This window comes from Oncorhynchus gorbuscha, linkage group LG19 (genome assembly GCF_021184085.1).
Source record: "Oncorhynchus gorbuscha isolate QuinsamMale2020 ecotype Even-year linkage group LG19, OgorEven_v1.0, whole genome shotgun sequence".
NCBI lineage: Eukaryota > Metazoa > Chordata > Actinopteri > Salmoniformes > Salmonidae > Oncorhynchus > Oncorhynchus gorbuscha.
Genome location: NC_060191.1, coordinates 54,763,318 through 54,786,395, shown reverse-complemented (window position 1 = coordinate 54,786,395; position 23,078 = coordinate 54,763,318). Strand labels below are relative to the sequence as shown.

At 42.6% G+C, this 23,078-nt stretch overlaps 1 protein-coding gene across 8 annotated transcripts in view; it reads left to right on the top strand.

The window, feature by feature from the left end:
• The window catches only part of LOC124005995 (kin of IRRE-like protein 3), a 221,865-nt gene extending 199,926 nt beyond the window's left edge, over positions 1-21,939 (top strand). For 2 of the 8 annotated variants that reach the window (XM_046315650.1, XM_046315647.1), the window contains exons 7-16: positions 2,191-2,339; positions 2,507-2,634; positions 3,248-3,374; positions 8,113-8,213; positions 9,071-9,269; positions 11,901-12,008; positions 12,316-12,399; positions 14,256-14,371; positions 15,066-15,152; positions 17,551-21,939. In XM_046315650.1, coding sequence (XP_046171606.1) covers positions 2,191-2,339; positions 2,507-2,634; positions 3,248-3,374; positions 8,113-8,213; positions 9,071-9,269; positions 11,901-12,008; positions 12,316-12,399; positions 14,256-14,371; positions 15,066-15,152; positions 17,551-18,027 — 1,576 coding nt within the window. In that variant the 3' untranslated portion in view covers positions 18,028-21,939. The remainder of the gene's footprint in view (positions 1-2,190; positions 2,340-2,506; positions 2,635-3,247; positions 3,375-8,112; positions 8,214-9,070; positions 9,270-11,900; positions 12,009-12,315; positions 12,400-14,255; positions 14,372-15,065; positions 15,153-17,550) is intronic. The other 6 variants (XM_046315654.1, XM_046315652.1, XM_046315653.1 and 3 more) reach the window with 4 other exon arrangements.
• The last annotated feature ends 1,139 nt before the right edge of the window (positions 21,940-23,078 follow it).

Below are 23,078 nucleotides of genomic sequence, written 5' to 3'. Positions count from 1 at the left end.
TCTGCTCTTTTGCACACCAATATCTCTACCTGTACATGACCATCTGATCATTTATCACTCCAGTGTTAATCTGCAAAATTGTAATTATTCGCCTACCTCCTCATGCCTTTTTTCTACTGTGTTATTGACTTGTTAATTGTTTACTCCATGTGTAACTCTGTGTTGTCTGTTCACACTGCTATGCTTTATCTTGGCCAGGTCGCAGTTGCAAATGAGAACTTGTTCTCAACTAGCCTATCTGGTTAAATAAAGGTGAAAAATAAAAATAAAATAAAAAATTGTCTCTCATGAGTTTCACAAAATTGTACAAAATGGACCAGTTCGCAGCTGGCTACTTCACCGACCGTTTATACATTCTACAGATCATGAATATTGTTTAGTTCTCATGTTCTGTGAGGAAGAAGAAGTTCCTTTGTTCTCTCTATGAAAACTCTCTCGTATACTCTGGCAATGAGGAGAGAACTCCTCAACAAATTTATGACCTGCCTAACAGAGCCTGGTGTAGGGGGAAGAGAGAGAGAGGGGGATGGTGCAGAGAGAGGGGGATGGTGCTCGCTGTACCCAAGAGGGCAACATCATGACACTACCATAGGGTACGTGTCAGCCGGCATCTTTAGGGGGGACTCTACCATACGGTGTCAGCCGGCATCGTGTCAGCCGGCATCTTTAGGGGGGACTCTACCATACGGTACGTGTCAGCCGGCGCTTTAGGGGGGACTCTACCATACTGTACGTGTCTGCCAGCATCTTTAGGGGGGACTCTACCATACAGTACATGTCTGCCGGCATAGTCAGCGGGGACTCTACCATACAGTACGTGTCTGCCGGCATCATTGGGGGGACTCTACCATACTGTACGTGTCTGCCGGCATCTTTAGGGGGGACTCTACCATACAGTAAAAATCAGCTGGCATCGTCAGGAGGGACTCTACCACTGTACGTGTCTGCCGGCATCATTACGTGTCTGCCAGCATCGTCAGGGGGGACTCTACCATACAGTACGTGTCTGCCGGCATCATTGGGGGGACTCTACCATACTGTACGTGTCTGCCGGCATCTTTAGGGGGGCCTCTACCATACAGTAAAAATCAGCTAGCATCATCAGGAGGGACTCTACCATACAGTACGTGTCTGCCAGCATCGTCAGGGGGGACTCTACCATACAGTACGTGTCTGCAGGCATCATTGGGGGGACTCTACCATACGGTACGTGTCAGCCGGCATCTTTAGGGGGGACTCTACCATATGGTATGTGTCTGCCGGCATCTTTAGGGGGGACTCTACCATACGGTACGTGTCAGCTGGCATCTTTAGGGGGGACTCTACCATATGGTACGTGTCAGCCGGCATCTTTAGGGGGGACTCTACCATACTGTACGTGTCTGCCGGCATCATTGGGGGGACACTACCATACGGTACGTGTCAGCCGGCATCTTTAGGGGGGACTCTACCATACAGTACGTGTCAGCCGGCATCTTTAGGGGGGACTCTACCATACAGTACGTGTCAGCCGGCATCTTTAGGGGGGACTCTACCATACAGTACGTGTCAGCCGGCATCTTTAGGGGGGACTCTACCTTACAGTACGTGTCTGCCGGCATCGTCAGGGGGGACTCTACCATACAGTAAAAATCAGCTGGCATCGTCAGGAGGGACTCTACCTATTTGTAATTTTGTGATTAGTTTGTCTAAGCCATTCTGCGCTCTGTTCTGCTCTGCTCGTCGTAATGAAGAACGTGCTGTCTGCTCCCCCAGTCACTGAGATGCTTGTGACGTCACAGCATGAATGGCTGCCACAAAAACATGATGAAGCCAGCAGACACCCTGCACAGGAATGATTTATTCAGAGAACAATGTGACATTGACAGGGAGGGAGAGAAACTGTCTTAATGTTTTATCCCGCCCTCTTCTCCCCTTATCTTCCCATCCTTCAGACAAATGCCAACCTCCCTCACTGATGGCCGGAACTGAAACATTATAAATCAGAGGCAACCCATTCTTCATACTGGTCTGGTGCTAGTACAAATGGTCTTTCCACAGAGTATATCCTGACCACCATTAACCAAGCGACCATAGGTCAAAGTTAAGGTCAAAGCAAGTTGCAAATAACAGTTTCTTATCAGATCACCCCTCTCATGCAAGGTCTCCTCTCTCTCGCTCTCACTCTCTGTGTATTGCCCTTTACTACAGGTGGGCCAAAGGAGGCAACGTGATCAAGGAGTTCTCTGGGGACACTTATGAGGTCATTGTGGACCACTCCTTCTTCACTGAGCCTGTCTCCTGTGAGGTCACCAACCCCCTGGGCAGCACCAACATAAGCCGCAACGTCGACGTCTACTGTGAGTGCTACTAATGTGTTGCTCTTTCTGTGGTGATGTCCAGCCAACGTTATGCATCCTATTTAGATGATAGACATTCTGTATCTGACCGTGAATAGAGTATTCTGTTGTGCTGCTGGTGGTGTATTGACTAGATGCTGACTGGGTGGCTCTCTGTGTTCTGGCAGTTGGTCCACGCATGGCTGCAGAGCCCCAGTCCTTACAGGTGGATCTGGGGTCTGATGCTGTGTTCAACTGTGCCTGGACTGGAAACCCCTCCCTCACAATTGTCTGGATGAAGAGGGGCTCTGGAGTGGTATGTATTTCCATATTCAATGTCTTTCACCATTCATTGTATATGTTTTGACTAGGTGCAATACACTATAGATTGGAACAATTAGGTTAGCCAATGCTTTCAATGTCATTTACTTTATAATGATATATTTTCCACAACCACCCTCATATCATGCTGGCCACAGCAGTAACTTCATTAATTATTCTATTTGAAAATGTAAAATATCTAACAATATAGGTAATTCAGGATTCATGTGACCAAGCAGTGCCCTTTGAGCTTAAATCATTTTTTTTCAAAGTCTCATTAGTCAAAAAATCCAGAGAAAGCTAGCGGTTCAGGCTCGTTAGTGCCCCTGCTCCCTGAATCCTGGCTGGAGATGTGTTGAGGTGAGCATAGGGGCATACAATTGATCTGCCAGCCAGGCTCATTCCTCAACTCCGTATACGTCAACCATCAGAGCCTGGAGATCAAAACCGCCCCTCTCTCATATGAGCCTGGTCCCAAATTGGATTTTAATAATAGAAGAGAGTTGGCCTTAAAGTCGTTAAGAGGAGCCCGGGCTACTATGTGCTGCCTCAAATGTGAAGGTGACCTCTTGCTGCTAATTCAGTGAACCTTAACCTCTGTGTGGCAGGTACTAAGCAATGAGAACATCCTGACACTCAAGGCTGTGAGGCAGGAAGATGCTGGGAAATATGTGTGCCGTGCCGTGGTCCCGCGAGTCGGCGCCGGGGAGAAGGAGGTTTCTCTCACCGTCAACGGTAAGTGTCATGCAGTGAGGAATGTTTTGGGAGGTTTGGGGGTCACATCTGCTAAGAAGAAAGTAATTTGTCACTGGTTTACACAAGACAACACATCTTCACACCAAGGACTCTCCGACATTGCAGTGAAAGGAGAAAGTTTGCTATTGGGCCGTCAGTCTGTCCAGGTCTTTAAGCTCTGAATAAATCTTTGTGGTGAGGCCATCTCTCAATTTATTTACAATAGAAGAAGGGTTCAAATTCAGCTCTGCAGACATCTCTGCTACAGTGTAGTCGACTACAGCAGAGAGATTCACAGCATCATTGAAACTGCAAGCATAGTAACAGATGCGCTAAAATTAATTTCCTTTACACTTTATTTTCCATTATGTTTTATCAGTCCTTATTAAAAAAGACACAGGGATGGATGGATAAATATAGCTAGCACATCCAGGATGTAGCCTTATGTTCCTTAAGACAGGAAATGTGCTTTAATGCAGATTAGACTCTGAAGGAGGTTGGCGTTTTCAGGCAGCGACTGACTAATGAATGTCGGGGAATGGAATGGTGGGAGACCTGGCAACTCTCAGACAAATGACTTCATTAACACCGCTTGGTATTCACAGAGCGCGCATTAGCGTTGCGGCAGCCTTTAGTGGCAGAATTGACACGTTCTTTAAAGGATTTTTTCTCACCACGTCCGTTTGCATGGGGTGATAGATAGAAGAAAGGATGCTGAGATGAATGTTTAGCTGAGGTATTGTCCTCAACAATATATTGGATATCTGTCTGTCATTAGCGGCGTTGCTGCTAGATTGTGGACTGAATATACATCAAGTACCAAACATGACTTATTTTCAAACTTGTACAGTAGCTGTGCATAAAAGATAATGGCATGTAAATGCCCCCTTCGGCATTGGATTGCAACCACTAGTGTGTGCTGTGAGATCCTTTTCTATCTATCGCCTAGTTCTGGTCAAGATCAGAGCTCCACTAGTATGGAGCAAAGTCATTCCTAATTAACATCTTAACAGTTTTGCTTCATCCCAGCTTCAATTTTTACTGTCTGGACTAGTAAACAAAATCTCTGTTCAAGTTTATTTTTCCATTTCATGTGTTCTTTCTTTTATGTACAACTATCTATGGGGATTGCATGACTTCTGTATACAACACTATACAAAGAGAATATACATTGTTTTCATAAAGACAATATGATAACAGAACTCATAGGACACTCATCGTGAAAAATAACAAAGCGGAAAATGTTTACTTGGTCTCTGTAGACTTCAGTCAAGTGTTACCCACTTCTTCATTGGTCTTTGACTTCTCTTTTATGTTCTTATGTTCTCCTGTTCTTCTGCCTCTCTTGCCTCACGGCCTGAATCTGTCTCAGACATTATTAAAAAGCCACATAATTTTTAAACTTTTGAATAATTCAAATCCACGCTTTCTGAAAACCACAGAAGGGGTCGTCAGTCAAAATGTTCACATTTCTACCCTACCAAGTCCTCTCAGTGAATCCGATTGTCAAGCCGACAAAGTACAGAGTCTTTGAAGTTGCAGCACGTGGAAAGGACTCTCTGACGGTTTTGCTGCTTGATTGTTTTAAGTTGTCGTCTTTATGGCAGATGAAGCTTCATCGTCCTCAGCCCTCATCAACCTGCAGTCTTTGACATCCAATAGGAACCATTTGGCTCTGACAGTGAGAGAAAGTCATGACCGTGCATTTTGGGAGACTGCCTTGATCATGTGTCAGAAAGACTGAGGAATACTCAAGAGTATATGCTCAGTGTGGGGGAGTGTGTGTGTATGTGTTTGATGTTTTGCTATTTGCTTCCCGTCGCTTATGCCTGGATCATTTTCCCCCAAACAATTCAAATCCATGTGTTTAGAATTTGTCAATATGTTCTTTCCTCCATTGCATGTCAATGACTACCACTGTGCAGCAACACAGACAAGAGAATCCTCTCCTTCCCTGGGGACTGGTGTAATTTAATTGTAATCAAACAGCTAGCAGGGGAGGCAGTTTATGTTGAAGTCACTAATGGATACATATTGCTCACCCTAGTTTAACATCCTCACGCAGTCAGTCTGAGCTTCAATATGTGTTTGAGTGAAGTTATTGTGTTGTGCTTGTTCTTTTGATTGTATGTTCAATGCATCCTGATACATTTTACACACACAGACAAGAAAAACTAGTAGGTATATGTGTGAATATATGCATGAGATTGGTGGCGTGCGTCTGTCTGTCTGTCTGTCTGTCTGTCTGTCTGTCTGTCTGTCTGTCTGTCTGTCTGTCTGTCTGTCTGTCTGTCTGTCTGTCTGTCTGTCTGTCTGTCTGTCTGTCTGTCTGTCTGTCTGTCTGTCTGTCTGTCTGTCTGTCTGTCTGTCTGTCTGTCTGTCTGTCTGTCTGTCTGTCTGTCTGTCTGTCTGTCTGTCTGTCTGTCTGTCTGTCTGTCTGTCTGTCTGTCTGTCTGTCTGTCTGTCTGTCTGTCTGTATGTATGTATGTATGTATGTATGTATGTATGTATGTATGTATGTATGTATGTATGTATGTATGTATGTATGTATGTATGTATGTATGTATGTATGTATGTATGTATGTCTAATCAGATGTCAGGCAGCCCAGGGAGAGGGAGCACATTAACACATTAATGGAGAAAGTGGCCTGATGAGCCTTTTAATCTCCCACAGGGCATCTTGTTGTTTAAGTTATTTTTTTCTCTCCGGGACATAGTCTTTATATGCTCAATAAATTAGCATTTAATTCCTTCTCCAAGTGCCAAGACAGACATTTAAAAAAACAGATCAAATAAATAATTCAGCAGAGAAATGCCATTCAAATGGATGTGACAGAGTAACACCGTAACATAGCTCTGAGGTGCTTTGAAATGAGCTATTGCAAGGAAGCACAAAATGACACATCTTTTCAAAGCTCAGACTATACTTCCAACTCTGTTTGGAAATGCAAGGCCTGGTCTCGACAAGGTGATGAACAAACGATAACAAAGATTCAGATTGTGAGGCGGCCCACTCCATAGCCTCCCCGCCTCTCTAAACAAAAGTCTCCTACCGTATCGACTGTGTCCACTGACAGTTGGAGCAGTGTAGTTGTGCTACTCACACCACCCACCAACTCCCTCTCTCTCTGATCACACACACACACACACACACACACACACACACACACACACACACACACACACACACACACACACACACACACACACACACACACACACACACACACACACACACACACACACACACACACACACACACACACACACACACACACACACACACACACACACACACCTCCATATCCTCTGGAGGAGCCACCACACCCCAGTCGTCTGTGGCAGTGAGATAAAACCATCTAATTATATTCCTCATTTGCAGCCCTGATCCACAGAGCAGATTCTCCTGAGTCACTAGCGCTCGCCTTGTGCAACCCGGGAGGAATAGATCTGAGTGTGTTTACCACAGGAGCCCATTCCAGCCACACACACCCACACACTCCCACGCACACACATTATTATGCATGCAACCACACTGACAAATCTGCACAGGTCCACACAGACCGGACTCCCCATGCCAGTCCACAATAGGCTACTAAGACAGTGGTGTTGGGGCATAGTGCTCAATGCAGTGCTGTTAGTTTGCAGCAATCATTCCACAGCAGCAGCAACCTAGCTTCCAGTCTCCTGCATGCAGTAGCATACCAAGACACCATCTGCCAGAATCTCATTAAAATGCTAATTTATTTTAATAAGAGACAGGTAATAAACTGCAATTATGTATCGGCAGAGAGAACGGAAACAAGTTGGATGGGAGTTGGTAGGAAGCTCACCTTCTTACTAATCAAGTTGCTTCCCCACTACTCTATACTTAAACCTCTTAAATCACTAGAAATTGTTTTTTCAATGTTTTTAATGGCTATTTTAGCTGATAGACTGCTTCCTCTGTTGTTGTGAGGGAGGACTGGAGGTTGTCCGATTGATGGCATCGCTGCTGGTCAAAGTGCAAGACTCTGGAGAGCTAAATTGAATGTGCAGAGACACAGGGAGGAGTGTAATCTCTCCGCAATGACATTTCTCCCATCAGGATTACGCCCATATATATGCCTCTCCACTCACCACCATGGCCCTTATCTTAGTGGGAGAAATCAAGGGCACCATAAATCAACTTTTCAGAATGAAGGCTGGGCCCACATGGATGCCCTTCATACAGCCCTAACATGCTCTTGGTGATATTGTGGAGGTTAGATGAGATGTTCCTATCAAACCACAATGCAATCCTCAGTGCCAGAAGTCCAAAATTGTTGTTTACTGCCGGCATTCCGAGTTGGCTGAAAATTGGAAGTAGGGTTTTCTTTGAGAAAGAATGCTGTTAGGGGTATACCGCTTAATTGACTGCAGAACAACTTGATTGAACCATTATTTAACTTGGCAAGTCAATTAAGAACAAATTCTTATTTACAATGATGGCCTACCCCAGTCAAACCCTAACAGCGCTGGGCCAATTCTGCGCCACTCTATGGGACTCACAATAATGGCATGTTGTAATACAGCCTGGAATTGAACCAGGGTCTGTAGTGACACCTCTAGCCCTGAAATGCAATGCCTTAGACTGATGCACCACTCAGGACCATGAACCCTAAGGAATCTGGAATTGGTTGATTGCGGTAATGTGTGGGTTTGTGATTGGCCTTCATGGTACAGTGTTGGTATGTTCTCCTTTGTGCCCTCTCCACAGGCCCACCCACTATCTCCAGTACCCAGACACATCAGGCTCTCCACGGGGAGAAGGGGGAGATCAAGTGCTTCATCCGGAGCACTCCACCTCCAGACCGCATTGTGAGTATCACCAACACCACTTCCTTTCCTTTACTCTACTGGCCACAGCATTGCATGGTATATGGGTTGCATTACGGCCATGGTGCCCTGATAACGTGCCTCTTGCATTATTAGCATTTGATTAAACCATCTAAGAACACATGCAATACAACTGAGAAGTTGTATTCATACAATAAACAGTTAGAATACTATTATATTCATTAAACTGATATCTTTCTCAAATCAAAACAAACCAAATTCAAATCAAATTTTATTGGTCACATACACGTGATTAGCAGATGTTATTGCGGGTGTAGTGAAACACTTGTGCTTATTGCTACAGAGAAAGATATCATTTTAATGAATATAACAGTATTCTAACCGTTTATTGTTGTATGAATAAGAAGGCATGAAGCATGGCAAGCTTCGACCCTTAATCTCTCATTTAATGCATGCTGATGCTCTGTTAGCACAGATCCCATTAAGATTTATGGCCCTTAGATAAACAGCTTACTCTCAGAGCCCTCTCTTGTTCCATTAACTGTGTGTGAGTGCGTGTGTGTGTGTGCGCGCGAGTGTGTACACATGTGAGTTTACATGTGTGTGTATGTTTTTGCATAATTGCAATATACTAATTAGTGTTTTGTTTCTTGATGATGGCCATCAATTTACTGCATAATTAATATGATGTTGATTTGATGGGAGAGTTTAAAGAGGTAAATTTATCAAGCATACATGTGAAAGTAATTTTGCTTTCATGATTTAACAACCAGAATAGTGCTTGCAATTTATCCTCTTTGTCTGCAATCAATTGTTGTCAATTAGAACAGTACAGGGAAGTCCCCCCCCCCCATGTTTAACTTGTGGTTCCCTTACAGGCCTGGTCATGGAAGGAGACAGTGCTGGAGTCAGGGACGTCTGGCCGTTACACAGTGGAGACGGTCAGCACCGAGGAAGGGGTCATCTCTACTCTGACCATGAGTAACATCGTCCCTGCAGACTTCCAGACCATCTACAACTGCACAGCCTGGAACAGCTTTGGGTCTGACACGGAGATCATCCGCCTCAAGGAACAAGGTGGGAGCCAAAGTTCGACAGGTTCCACCTCTACTTTAACACTGTGGTGGCCGTGGTTCTAGTGTAGTGTAGAGACAAATAGAGTAGCGATATGTTGTGTGTGTGTGTGTGTGTGTGTGTGTGTGTGTGTGTGTGTGTGTGTGTGTGTGTGTGTGTGTGTGTGTGTGTGTGTGTGTGTGTGTGTGTGTGTGTGTGTGTGTGAGTAAACGAACATGAGAGTTTGAACGTCAAGGATTTGATGGGTTTACAACTGTTCAACCAACCATTATCACAAATCACAATGAAACCTGCATGCACTATTCAGTGTTTAGGTGTTGACATCACCCATCTCATTTGTGTGGGACATTTTTTGTCTTGTTTATCAGCACTTCACATTATTTCACTTTAGGACAATAGGATGACCCAGACTGTTGAAATCAGACAGATATGAAATAACCAGCCAATGCATTTATAGTTACTACACTCATTTTGTATATTCAATGACACTGTGATTAATTTGTAGCTAATTAATTAGCTAGTTAAGATAAGGTACAACTCAAGTGCGGTTAGTAAAAGCCTGTAATTGTCAGGCTGAGTTTCATAGCTGGATGTGTTGCTCTGTATTTTCAATGGTAAAGATTTGTTTGTACTCACTCTCCATAAATGATCATGTATTGCTGGCTTATTTGACAGGGACATTGATTAATGAAGACATTAAATAGATGTTAATGCCGTGGAAAATCCACTCTGTTATGTTGCATTTGTTTAAATTGCAGGGAGGTAATTCATGTAGGTGGTCTGGAATCAGGCCACTCATAGATACTTTAAAGGGATACTTCAAGATGTTTGCAATAGAAGACCTTTTATCTACTGTACTTACCCAGAGTCTGATGAACTCGTACATACCATTTTAATGTCTCTGTCCAGTATGAAGGAAGTATGACGCAAGCCAATGCCAACTACTGTAGCGTCAGCGAAATGACTGAACGTCTACAGGAGCATAATAGCTGTTCCCATAGATTTCCAGTCATTGCCTTAACGCCAATTTAGTAATTGCGCTACTTCATTCAAACTGCATGCAGAGACAAAGATGATTTCCACAAGTTAATCTGACTCTGGGGAACAAGATAAAGGGCTTCATTGCCAAAATCTCAAACTACCCCTTACAGGATTAGGCTGATTCAACGCACAGCCCTGTTGCTATTTGTCACGACTTCCGTCAAAGTTGTTCCCTCTTCTTGTTCGGGCGGCGTTCGGTGGTCGACGTCACCGGCTTTTTAGCTGCCACCGATCCATGTTTCATTTTTCCTTTTGTTTTGTCTGTTTACACACCTGCTTCCCATCCCATAATTATGTTCCTTATTTAACCCTCTGGTTTCCCTTTTGGTTTTGTGCGCGATTGTCTTTCGTGTGTTGGAGTTCGAGTCCTGTTTTGTCCTTGTTTTGTAACGGGAGTTTTGTTCCGTTCTTGGATTGAGTAAATACAGTGTTTTTTTACTTTTACCTGTGTTCTCCACCTGAATCCTTCGCTATCTTCTAGATAGACTCTGACACTATTTAACAACTCAATAAAAAAAACACTCAGCCACTTCTGTAAATGAGGATGAATTAAATGTGAATGGAAGGAATAAGCACTGTAATAATAAATACACCATATATAAAAAAGTATGTGGACACCCTTTCAAAATTGTGGATTTGGCTTAATTAACTGGGTTTCCATGGCTGAGCAGACACACACAAGCCAAAGATTACCATGCACAATGCCAAGCGTCGGCTGGAGTGGTGTAAAGCTATCTGCCATTGGACTCTGGAGCAGTGGAAACGCGTTCTCAGGAGTGAATCCCACCTCACCATCTGGCAGTCCGACAGACAAATCTAGGTTTGGAATAATGGTCTGGAGCTGTTTTTCATGGTCAGGGTTAGACCCCTTATTTCCAGTGAAGGGAAATCTTAACACTACAGCATGTGCTTCCAACTTTGTGGCAACAGTTTACAGATGGCCCTTTCCTGTTTCAGCATGATAAAGCCCCCGTGCACAAAGTGAGGTCCATAAAGAAATGGTTTGTCGAGATCGTTGTGGAAGAACTTGACTGGCCTGCACAGAGCCCGGACCTAAACTCCATCGATCACCTTTGGGATTAATTGGAATGCCGCATGCGTGCCAGACCTAATCGCCCAAGATCAGTACCTGACCTCACTCATGCTCTTGTGGTTGAATGGAAGCAAATCCCCACAGAAATGTTCCAACATCTAATGAAAAGCCTTCTCAGAAGAGTGGAGGCTGTTATAGTAGCAAAAGGGGACCAACTCCATATTAATTCCCATGATTTTGGGATGAGATGTTTGATGAGCAGGTGTCCACATACTTCTGTTCATGTAGTGCATGTTAAATTGGATTTTAACATTCATTAATATATATAGATATTTCTTATGTTGGCCACCAAGACATTTGGGGAAATATTCATGATTATTATGTTATTGAGATGTGTGTATTTGTAAAACTAAATGATGTCTTTATTATTTTACAATGGAATTGTTTGTACTTTGGTCCTCATTTTACATGTTGGTATTTATGTTTACTTTATATGTGTGTCATGAACTGATTGTATTTGCAATGTGTTATTGTAGAAGGGAATGTTTTGTCATCCACAGAGACTCTCCCGGTGGCGGTCATCATTGGGGTGGCAGTCGGGGCCTTAGTGGCTTTCATCGTCCTCATGGGAACCATCGGAGCTTTCTGTTGTACCCGCTCTCAAAGAAGTATGTATCACTGTACCTGTGTCACCCAATGCATGCCAAAGCTAAACGAGGCATGGTCCTCAGCAAGAGATAGACAGGGTGTGAAGGCTCATGTCTCATAATTGAGCAGTTTAACTTACCACACTATTAATTGCTGGCTGCAGTTACTTCCATCCTTTCTTATATTAAAATCAAAACTCCATTCCTAGCAGTGCCTCAGGTTAGCAACAGTCAGCCATTGCACTTTGCTAAAAATGTTGCTGCTGCGAGCGAGTCCCTGTGTGGGACCTTTTACTTGCGTTCAGCATGTTGTTGTTGTATACCACAGAGGAAGCGCACCTGGTTATGCCCTCACTACCCGTCTCCATCTGTGCTCACCAGAGAGAGCTTGCAAGCAAAATTAAGACAGAAAGTAAGACTTTGTTATACGACAGTAATAACTGTATTGTCCTAAATGAGCCACCGTCATGCCAGTTTCAGATGTGCTTACAGTTGAAGTCGGAAGTTTACATACAACTTAGCCAAATACATTTAAACTAATTTTTCACAATTCCTGAAATTTAATCCAAGTAACAATTACCTGTTTTAGGTAAGTTAGGACCACCACTTTATTTTAAGAATGTGAAATGTCAGAATAATAGTAGAGAGAATTATTTATTTCAGCTTTTATTTCTTTCATCACGCTCTCAGTGGGTCAGAAGTTTACATGATACCAAATACTGACTGAGTGTATTGTCTTTAAATTCTTTAACTTGGGTCAAACATTTCAGGTAGCCTTCCACAAGATTGCAACAATAAGTTGGGTGAATTTTGGCCCATTCCTCCTGACAGAGCTGGTGAAACTGAGTCAGGTTTGTAGGATCCTTGCTTTCACATGCCCTTTCAGTTGGATTTTCTGTAGAATTGAGGTCAGGGCTTTGTGATGGCCACACCAATACCTTGACTTTGTTGTCCTTTTGCCACAACTTGGGAAATATGCTTGGGGTCATTGTCCATTTGGAAGACCCAGTTGTGACCAAGCTTTACCTTCCTGTCCGATGTCTTGAGATGTTGCTTCAATATATCCATATAATTTTCCTACCTCATGATGCTATCTATTTGTAAAGTGCACCAGTCCCTCCTTCAGCAAAGCACCCCCACAAGATGATGCTGCCACCCCCGTGCTTCACGGTTGGGATGGTGTTCTTCGGCTTGCAAGCATCCCACTTTTTCATAACGATGGTCATTATGGGAATATAGTTCTATTTTTGTTTCATCAGACCAGAGGACATTTCTCCAAAAAGTACGATCTTTGTGCTCATGAGCAGTTGCAAACCATTGTCTGGCTTTATGGCGGTTTTGGAGCAGTGGCTTCTTCTTGCTGAGTGGCCTTTCAGGTTATGGTGATATGGGACTCGTTAAACTGTGGATAAAGACACTTTTGTACCTGTTTCCTCCAGCATCTGCACAAGGTCCTTGCTGTTGTCTGGGATTGATTTGCACTTTTTGCACCAAATTACATTCATCTCTAGGAGACCAAACTATGTCTCCTTCCTGAGATGGAATGACGGCTGCATGGTCCCATGGTGTTTACACTTGCGTACTATTGTTTGTAGAGATGAACGTGGTACCTTCAGGCGCTTGGAAAATGCTCCCAATTTCTGAGGTCTTGGCTGATTTCTTTTGAATTTCCGATGATGTCAAGCAAAGAGGCACTGAGTTTGAAGGTTGGCCTTAAAATACATCCACAGGTACACCTCCAACTGCCTCAAATTATGTCAATTAGCCTACTAGAACATAATGACATAATTTTCTGGAATTTTCGAAGCTGTTTAAAGGCACAGTCAACTTAGTGTATGTAAACTTCTGACCCACTGGAATGGGATACAGTGAATTATAAGTGAAAATAATCTGTCTGTAAACAATTGTTGGAAAAATTACTTGTGTCATGCACAAAGTAGATGTCCAAAGTAGACTTGCCAAAACTATAGTTTGTTCACAAGAAATGTGTGGAGTGGTTGAAAAACAAGTCTTAATGACACCAACGTATGTAAACTTCTGACTTCAACTGTTATTTACTGTATGCAGAAAATAATCTTATCTTGACAACAAAACACAATAAATTGCATCTCTTCCTCTGTATTGATGGGGAAAGTGACTCTACTCTCAAAAGCCATGTCAAGGGAATTTGAAGTCCAGTGTATTGAAGATATTGGGGGAGGTGCAATGTCTTTGTGAATATTGTGTGTCATAGCATCTTGAGGTGTAATTTACTGTTGTTTCCATCAGATCTAAAAGGGGTGGTGTCGGCCAAGAACGACATCCGGGTAGAGATTGTCCACAAAGACCACAATGCTGCCCGGGAAAACGAGGAGCACACCGCCATGAAGCAACTTATGGTGAGTGTGAGTGTCCTGCCACCATTTCCACCTGTACCCAACGTAAAAACAACAGAAAACTCTAATCCCTCCAGCCCTCTTCATACTCACAGATAATGAATGCTAATTATCTCTAGGATAGCATTAATTGCATTGTTCTAGGGCATAAAAGCAACCTGCTGAATAATGGAACAGGACTGAGGTGTGTAGATGTATACACTGTGATCAAGGCACTGTGTTGGCCTATATTTAGAGAACAGGCCCACGTTCTTTCTCCCTTTTGAGGGAAAACGTCACTGTAAGGCGTAGCTATTGAGATGTTGAAACTCATATGGGGTCGCAGGCAGTTTTATTTGTCCCCTCTCTATGCCTATTAAAAAACCCTGCCTCATTTTGGGGAATTGCATAAGAACTTTGAAATGGCCAAGGGGCAGGGCTATGGTTTCAGCAAGGGACCTTTGATAATGTGCTCTGTAACACTTCAAGGGAGTTCATGTGTCTGCATGTGATACCTTACATATCGGCATTTCTCTAACGAGATTCACGGATACATTATTTATAGTTATTTGCCCCGACTGAAGTCAAAATGTGCCTGAATATTATCACATAATTTTTCAGAAGGGAAATTCCTGTATTCTGACTGTTTGAAAACGTCAAAGAGACCAAAGAAGCTGAGAGCTCAACATTTCTTTTCATATTTCCGTGCCTTGCCTATGTGCAGGTAGAACGTGGGGAGTTCCAGCAGGAGTCAGTGCTGAAGCAGCTAGAGGTGCTGCAAGAGGATGAGAAAGAGTACCAGCATATCAAGGTAGGTGCAGGATCACGGAGGATGTAGGGAGGACAGAATGAGATAGAGGTAGAGAAGGAGAAAGAGGGGAGAATGCAGGAAAGTGGGATCAGATTGATCTTCACCTCAGGACATTTCTTCCGTCCACCTTGGCTTTGGCGAGGATAAGACCAGCAGTGTATCCAATTAAGGTTCAATTTGAATAATTAGGTGATCATCAAAGGTGGTGTACAGTATACGGAATCAGGATGTTTCTGGCTCTGGAGGTTCAAAGTGAAGGAGCCATGCGGTAGAATGCAGAATACACTGACACTACCAGCTACCAATGACTTAGAAAGCAAACCATACTGAAAGTACTGTATGTGTATGGCAAAATGACGTTTGTAAACTTCACCAGATAGAGAATCGTATGACGCATTGTAATATTCATTAGTCACACTTCGGCAAAGCAGAATCAGTGTTACACTTTTGTAATGAGAGTTCACCATTTCTGCTTTTAAATCACTTAAAAAGTGGAAACAAATTTCCAGAGGCATTATATTCAACCAAAACCAATAATGTATCATTCAGTGTGATGATTGCCTTCCTCATATTTTCCCTGTAATGAAAGAGCTCTTAATGTGACAAAAATTAAGAGGAAGGTTTGTGTGCTAGAATTTCAGTATGCTCAATCAACAATACTTGTTATGCCAGAGAAGCCCCATTACTGCTGCTTTAGATACAGTTTGGAGGACTTGGTGAGTCTGTGCCTCTGAAGGGAGATGCTTTAATTTGCCAACACTCTGACAAAAGGTATATTACTGTAAGTTAATAGCACTATAACAATCTCAATATCCAGTGCACTATACCTGTCTGGACTTACTGCACAAGCTACGAATATTAAACAATGATCCCTCCATATAATATAAAGGTGGATATCCTGTACCTTTCTGTGTTGATAATGAGGAAAGCAGTATAAGCCTATGAATAGAAAGGGATTCCCTGCACTGCTTTTGTTCCAGATCCTTCTCATATATGACACCAATTCTTGTTATTTCAACATAAACACTCTCACTTGGAGTGGTATATAAGGCAGTTGAGGAAGCTATACTTAAAACATACAGGCACAGAGTCAGTATGGGATCTTTTAACAAGAGGCCCCCTGGTTCTCAGATATGCAAATTCCTCAAATAGACAAGCACTGTGCTAACAGCACCATTACCTCACTATTTATGCACATCTTCAGTGTGGGAGATATGGCATTATACTTCTAAAGAAATAAATGTTGAAATAAAAACCTCCTTCAAACAAGACGCACAGATAATATAATTAGACTATGGAACAAGCAACTCACTATGAACGATGGCCAATTCAAACTCAGCACACAGAACGCCAATGCCAATCAGGAGCTGAAAACAAAAGTGTGGTCCGGTTTATTTATGCCATTGTACATATGATTGTTTCCGCAGTACCCGAGAGTAGTCATCTGGTGTTCTGTCTGTACACCTGTTTCCACTGGACTTGGCTCTTTTGATCCACACTGATGAGTCTGTGTATGGGAGGAGATCACCGGGTACCAGACACCAGATAAGGGAACACAAAGTCTGACAATGACGAGGATCCTTTAAGGTTGTCATAGTTGTGTCATTTGCCCATGATTAGAATGGCTCCTCTGGGATCCAGTATTGTTCTCGTTGGGCTTGACATTTACGTTCATTCTCACAGCCTTGTCCCGGCTGCTTCTTAGCAACAGCATTGTCAAGGCAGGAGCCAGGAGCTGTGTGACAACCTCAACCTCTGCACTGCAGCAATGGCGGCATTGTGCTCAATGGTCTTGACATTCACGTTCATTCTCACAGCCTTGTCACACCTGATTCTTAGCAACAGCAATCACCGAGGCAAGAGCCAGGAGCTGTGACAACAGCAACCTCGGCACGGCAGCCATGGCTCCACCACACAAGTAATTTATTTTGCACATATCAAATTCAGGACTTTGTTTTCACAAACCATTTTGGGCCCAATTAAAACTGGGGAATTAGTGAACTTTGGGAGGACTTGTTGGATGCCAAACTGTGAATCGTCAAGGCTTGTTAATTAGCAAGTAACATGATTGTAGAGGTTTATGCAGCAGAAGACTAAATCATAATTTTAAGCTTTAGCAACAAAATAAATCCTTATTTATTTGCCAATTTGAATGGTAATTAAAACCAGTTTGACCTTGACACTGGTTAAGCTTTGAGAAGAATAAATACATTTAAATGATGGGATGACTTCATTTCTATGTTTCCCTCCAGAGATTTTCTGCTTTTCAGACAGTTTTTGTTGTCTATTGTGCATTGCGAACAAGGCATACCCTCTCGGGTCATTTTTCAAACTTGACAATGATAAAACTAATTAAATTACTCTCCCCTACTCTCCTCTCCCATATTGCCTCTTTAAGGACCCCACCAATGGATACTACAGTGTTAACACCTTCAAGGAGCACCACACCACCCCCACCATCACCCTGAAAGGTAACCAGACTACAGAGACGCGGAATCCCACCGCTGCCACCACCGGGGGCAAGCAGCGGGTACCCACGGGCATGTCCTTCACCAACATCTACTCCACCCTAGGTGCCGGGCCAAACCGTCTGTACGACTACAGCCAGCGCTTCGTGCTGGGCATGGGCAGCAGCTCCATCGAGCTGTGCGAGAGAGAGTTCCAGAGAGGATCACTCAGCGACTCCAGCTCCTTCATCGACACGCAGTGCGACAGCAGCGTCAGCAGCTACAGCAAGCAGGATGGCTACGTGCAATTTGACAAGGACAGCAAGGCCTCCACCTCCGCCTCCTCCTCATCCCACTACTCCCAGTCCTCCTCCCAGAACTCAGACCTCACACGGCCCCTCCAGAAGCGCATGCAGACCCACGTCTGACCTGACCGTCAGAGAAGGCCTGCCTGTCCTGGGGCATCCAGCCATGGGTTGGGACTATGGGAAACACAGCTTCCTGAGACCGAGAAGGGACCTATGTTTCAAAGCACATGATGTGTTCGTGGGAAGCCTTGAAATAGGTGGCTTTAACTCACATTGGACTTGTTCAGACTTCTCTGTGTTCCAACCAGTGGATCAAGAAGCCTTGCATTCCCCCCACGTCTCCTCCTAAGCTCATCAGAAATCACCTCCTGTTGCCCAGTTTTCCACTAACCCATAAACATACAGTAGCTGCGCCATAGAGAGGTATTTTGCCAACATGGACACAACTCAAGTGTGGAGGTGGTTGCTGAACTGATTTCAGTGGAAATAGGATCCCATATAAGACAGCAAAATAACCAAACACTGAGGCTCGGGACTAGGAGTCTTGGTCTACAGCAAGTTCTCTTTCAAACAAAACGAGACCACTCTCTTATGGGTGGCAAAAGTAACCCATCACTTGGTACGTGTAAGCCAATATTCTGCTGCTCTCTTGTTGTTCTAAGCACAACTGTGAATGTGTATTAATGGTCAAAGCTTTTCTTCTCTCTTATCCCCTCTCTACCCCCAGCATCCGCTCACACACACTATATGTTAAGCTTGGCTGATTCAACTTCATCCCGTGTGTGGGTGGAGTAAAACTCTCCAAATATGCCCAGACTTGCCAAACAATTAACCGATGCCAGTCTTTTCCCCGGGCTCCCAGCTCTCAGAACTCTGCAGATAAGGAGGCCCGTGATCTCAACCGGAAAGCCTGGGTCGTCTTTTCACAGTTTGCCACTCTGAGATAAAGGAATAATATCAGTGTACATTATGCATATTTTATTCAGCATTCTTTATTTTTATTTGGCTGTTTGAGTTCACTTGTTCTGAGGTCTCGGGAATAGAGTTGTTCCCCTTTTTTTTGGTCTTGCCTTGAGTGGGACTATTTGAAATGCCCAGAGATATTTCAGGAGATAAACTTTTGCATTCAGAAGTTGAACAGGATATGTTCTAATTTGAAGAAGGGGATTGGTTACTCAGTCAACCTGTTGGCACCATGCCAGCTCAAATGGAGGAGAGCATAGCTGCCTGACTATAATGTGTGCCCTACCCATGTAATGTGAAGTCTCTCATACTATATGCTTTAGATCATCAGCCATGTCCACAGGATAGAATGCTGCCTGCGGAACCAAATGTAAACACTGTGTACTGTAAAAGAGCTTCTCATCATCATGTGACTTTCCCAAATACCATGTTAACACTGGAGCTCAGTCAATCCAGACTGTATACCTACTGTGATATAGCTGCTCATCGATGGAAATGGATAGGAATATATTATGTACATTTTTATTTTTATTTCCTGTATTTTGTTCATTTGGCTACTGTGAGACTACTGTATATACGCTGACTGTTTTAAGTGAGTGTATTGTTCATGCCAGATATGGAATTTCACTTTTTTCACCATTACCATTCTTGACATTTTAGTCGAGAGATGAGGGAAAGACAAAAACAAACACAATCACTGATAAATGCAAAAGGACTTGTATGGTAGATCCACAATGCCTCCTCTCTGCTAGCTAGCCTGCTGTGGAGGGCGACATGGTCTCATGAAACACAGGGCATGTCAGGTACAGGACAAGTACTTTAACACCAGACAAGACCAACCATGATAATGTTAATCCAGTACGGCACACTATATTGGATGAGATAATCAATGTGGTTGTGTTGGTGATAATGACGAAAATATACAGTACATCATTTTGCCACCACACTACATACAAGACTTATGAGTCCTCCATTGTAGAGGTCTTAAGTAGGGTGGTGCAGAATTACAGTAATTCTCAAGGGCAGTTTTTGGAGTGTCAGTTATTTACAGTATATTACTTGTCTGCAATTCAACCTCGCAATTATACAGTATCATAGGTTATATCATCAGTTAGCCTTCAAAAGCCAGTAAAAGTTGTTTGCCTGTGGGTGGCTTCTAGGTCTGGACAGACAGGCCCTGCTTTCTAACATTAGTTAGTTTATTATTCGATTTTGCATCAGAGAAGGGTATAGTTTTGCCTAATGCCAGGAAAATAACATACTCCAGTTTTACGGCAATACAGTAGACACCGAGTTGTAATGATGATGTAATTTCCTGTTTTTCAAATCTAAAACTGTCCTCTCGTATCTCATTATTTTGCATGACTCTTCTTCTGCAGGAATACTTGGCCAATGGAATAGATAAATGTACTAACTAGTCCTTCACTTTTGTTGTCTTGCTGAAAGTTGACAATCCTTTCTAAGAGTTAGACTGTACCTTCAACAAATGAGAAAGTTGTTGCTGTAAGTATTTTACATGTGATTATATTCAAGGCATTTCAATGTGCTTTTCTACATGAGTGGTGGTGGTTTGACTCTAATTTTACAAATGGATTGGTGCCCATTGTACAGCTTAAACACAGAAAGGTCTGTGTCAATGCTGATAATTCAGCTTGGCTCTTAGAACACTGTATATAAATCTCCAATGCTCTCTGTATATCGTTTTGCAGTTACATATTTTCCCAGTCAGTTTTCAGTATATGAGGGCAAAACAAATCCCTATACCATCAATTGTACAGACAGACAATCAATTTTCCATTCATTTTTTTTCTCTCAGCATTCATCTCCCACCAAGTTTGTCTTTGCAAACAAGTTGTTTGTGTGAGCAGTTTTTAATCTCTTTGTGGCAGTCTCTCTCACACAGTCACACGGTCAAAGCTGTTTGGCCCTTGGGTGTGGGACGCAAACTGTTCATGGGGTGAGATGGGAGCTAGAATGTCCTTAGAGAAAATAAACTCTTCCACTTGCTTCCCTTCCCAGATTCAGCCCTGTCTCACTGATGGGTTAGAATAGTACCAACTAACTGGAGCCGTAGTGCAGCAACTCCAGACACACAACGTTTGTGAGGTTTTCTAACATCTGTCTTTGTGTTACCAGCAAACTGGATGGATTAATAAATGAAATGCTATTCTACCAACCCCCCAACGTCAACTTGCTATAGTGGGAGTCTGTATACAGTATCACCTGTGCCATGCTCATCACATATACCGCTGTGGGAATCAAAGCCCATGTAGGTACACATACACCAGTTTGCATGTTAGACCTGAGGAGGGGTGTTTGTTTGGCACCAGCTGGTGCTGTTTGCCATGTTTTAGAAATATGCCTTGGCCAAACATGAATAAATATGCCCACTATGATAACACAGCATTGCTGCCCTTCCCTGATAAAAAACATCATCCATTTTCGGGGTCATCGAGCCAAGGAGGTAAATCCTTTATTTTTCAGTAGTGTTGAAGACCACTGTTTGGTCAACATTTCCCCCATCCCACAAGTCTGTTTCTTGGGGGAGAGGGGGGAGCTACTGTAGTCTCAGATTGGTGGATAGTTGTCTTTGTAATGATTTCTGTGCCCTGTGGCTATATTGCATCAGTGACTTGTGCTCCGCAGAACATTTTGCTTGGTCTGAGTTAAATAGTAGAAAAAAATGTATGAAGAAATATATCATGCCTAACACTGACACTGTCATAATGTAGCTCTGCCTGAAAATGGTGGTTTACAGACACAAGTATATGCTACAAAATCCTCCATTTTCTTTTCTACCAATCAATATCTTGATAGTCTGCTACAAAAAGATATTGACATGGAAGTTTTAAAAGTCAATATAAATAGTGAATCATCAATGTATATACTGTAATTTAAAGAGAAAGTGAACGTTGTACTGGGTAAACCACTATTTTCATGCAGTGGCCCTCTGTATTTAAAACAAATTTGAAAAAGACGAAAAAATGTATTTTACCTGTACTGATCTGTGAATCTATGATGCTTTTGCTCTGTATATTTGGGGGAAAAAAATAATAATAATTGTCTGAACGTGTCTTGATTTCGCCTTCAAGAGTGCTTGTTTGTTTGTCATTGAGAGAAGCGTGAGTGTTTATCTATGAGTCAGATGTGTGAGTGCCAGGGTTGGGTAAGTTACTTTCTAAATATAATATTTTACAGTTACTAGTTATCTGTCCAAAATTGTAATCAGTAACATAACTTTTGGATTGCCCAAACTCAGTAATGTAATCTGATTACATTCAGTTACTTTTAGATTACCTTCTGCTTAAGAGGCATTAGAAGAAGTCAAGAATGTATGTTAATCAATTGAATGACATCTACTGCCGGATAAATCAATGTTAACGTTTACAAAGCTGGCCATATATGGATGTTACATTTGACTCTATGGTTTGGTTATGCAAGCTTCCTCTAACCCATCGCTTTCTAATACATATAATAATACGATTAAATTATATCTTTAGATTAAAAACAAAGTCTATTAGAATTCCAGTCATTCCAATAAATGTTATATCCCTTGATCTTCAAGAATAGGACTTGGAAATATGAAGTATAGATTAGCTAAATTGTTTCACCTCAGCATAACCCCGAAACTAAGGACTTATTAGCCAGCACTACTCTGTTTTTTTATGATTTTGTTGTCATGGACGACTGATTGGGCTGATTGAGTCGAGGTGAAAAATAAATGCTATGCTCATGGAATGGTATGCTTTGAGCACTACTGAAAAGTGCCATTTACATGGGACAAATTAATGCCATATGCTACATTTGTTATAGGCCTATTGTTTATCTTTTTGTTGGGGACATTTTGATATCTTGATAATATGCAGCTTTTTAAAGTGCAAATCTACAGATGAAATGATAACAAAACGGAGGCCCTGCCTCTATTTTAGTAAAAAGCTGAGGGATGGGCCTGGAGAAATGTAACCACTCACAGATCATAGAACAGAGCTATAGATGCAAGGACTGACCATCCATGATATCAAAATTCTTGTTTTAACCATGTTATGAAGCTATACCGTGTGTTTACGTTTACAAAGTTTACAAACATTGGAGAAAAACAGGCTTATATGTTGGGTTCTCGTGGAATGTGTCAGTTGAACTAAGCTCATGAGGCATTTAGAAGTAATATTCTTCAAGAATCAATGGATAAAGAGTACCAGTCAAAAGTT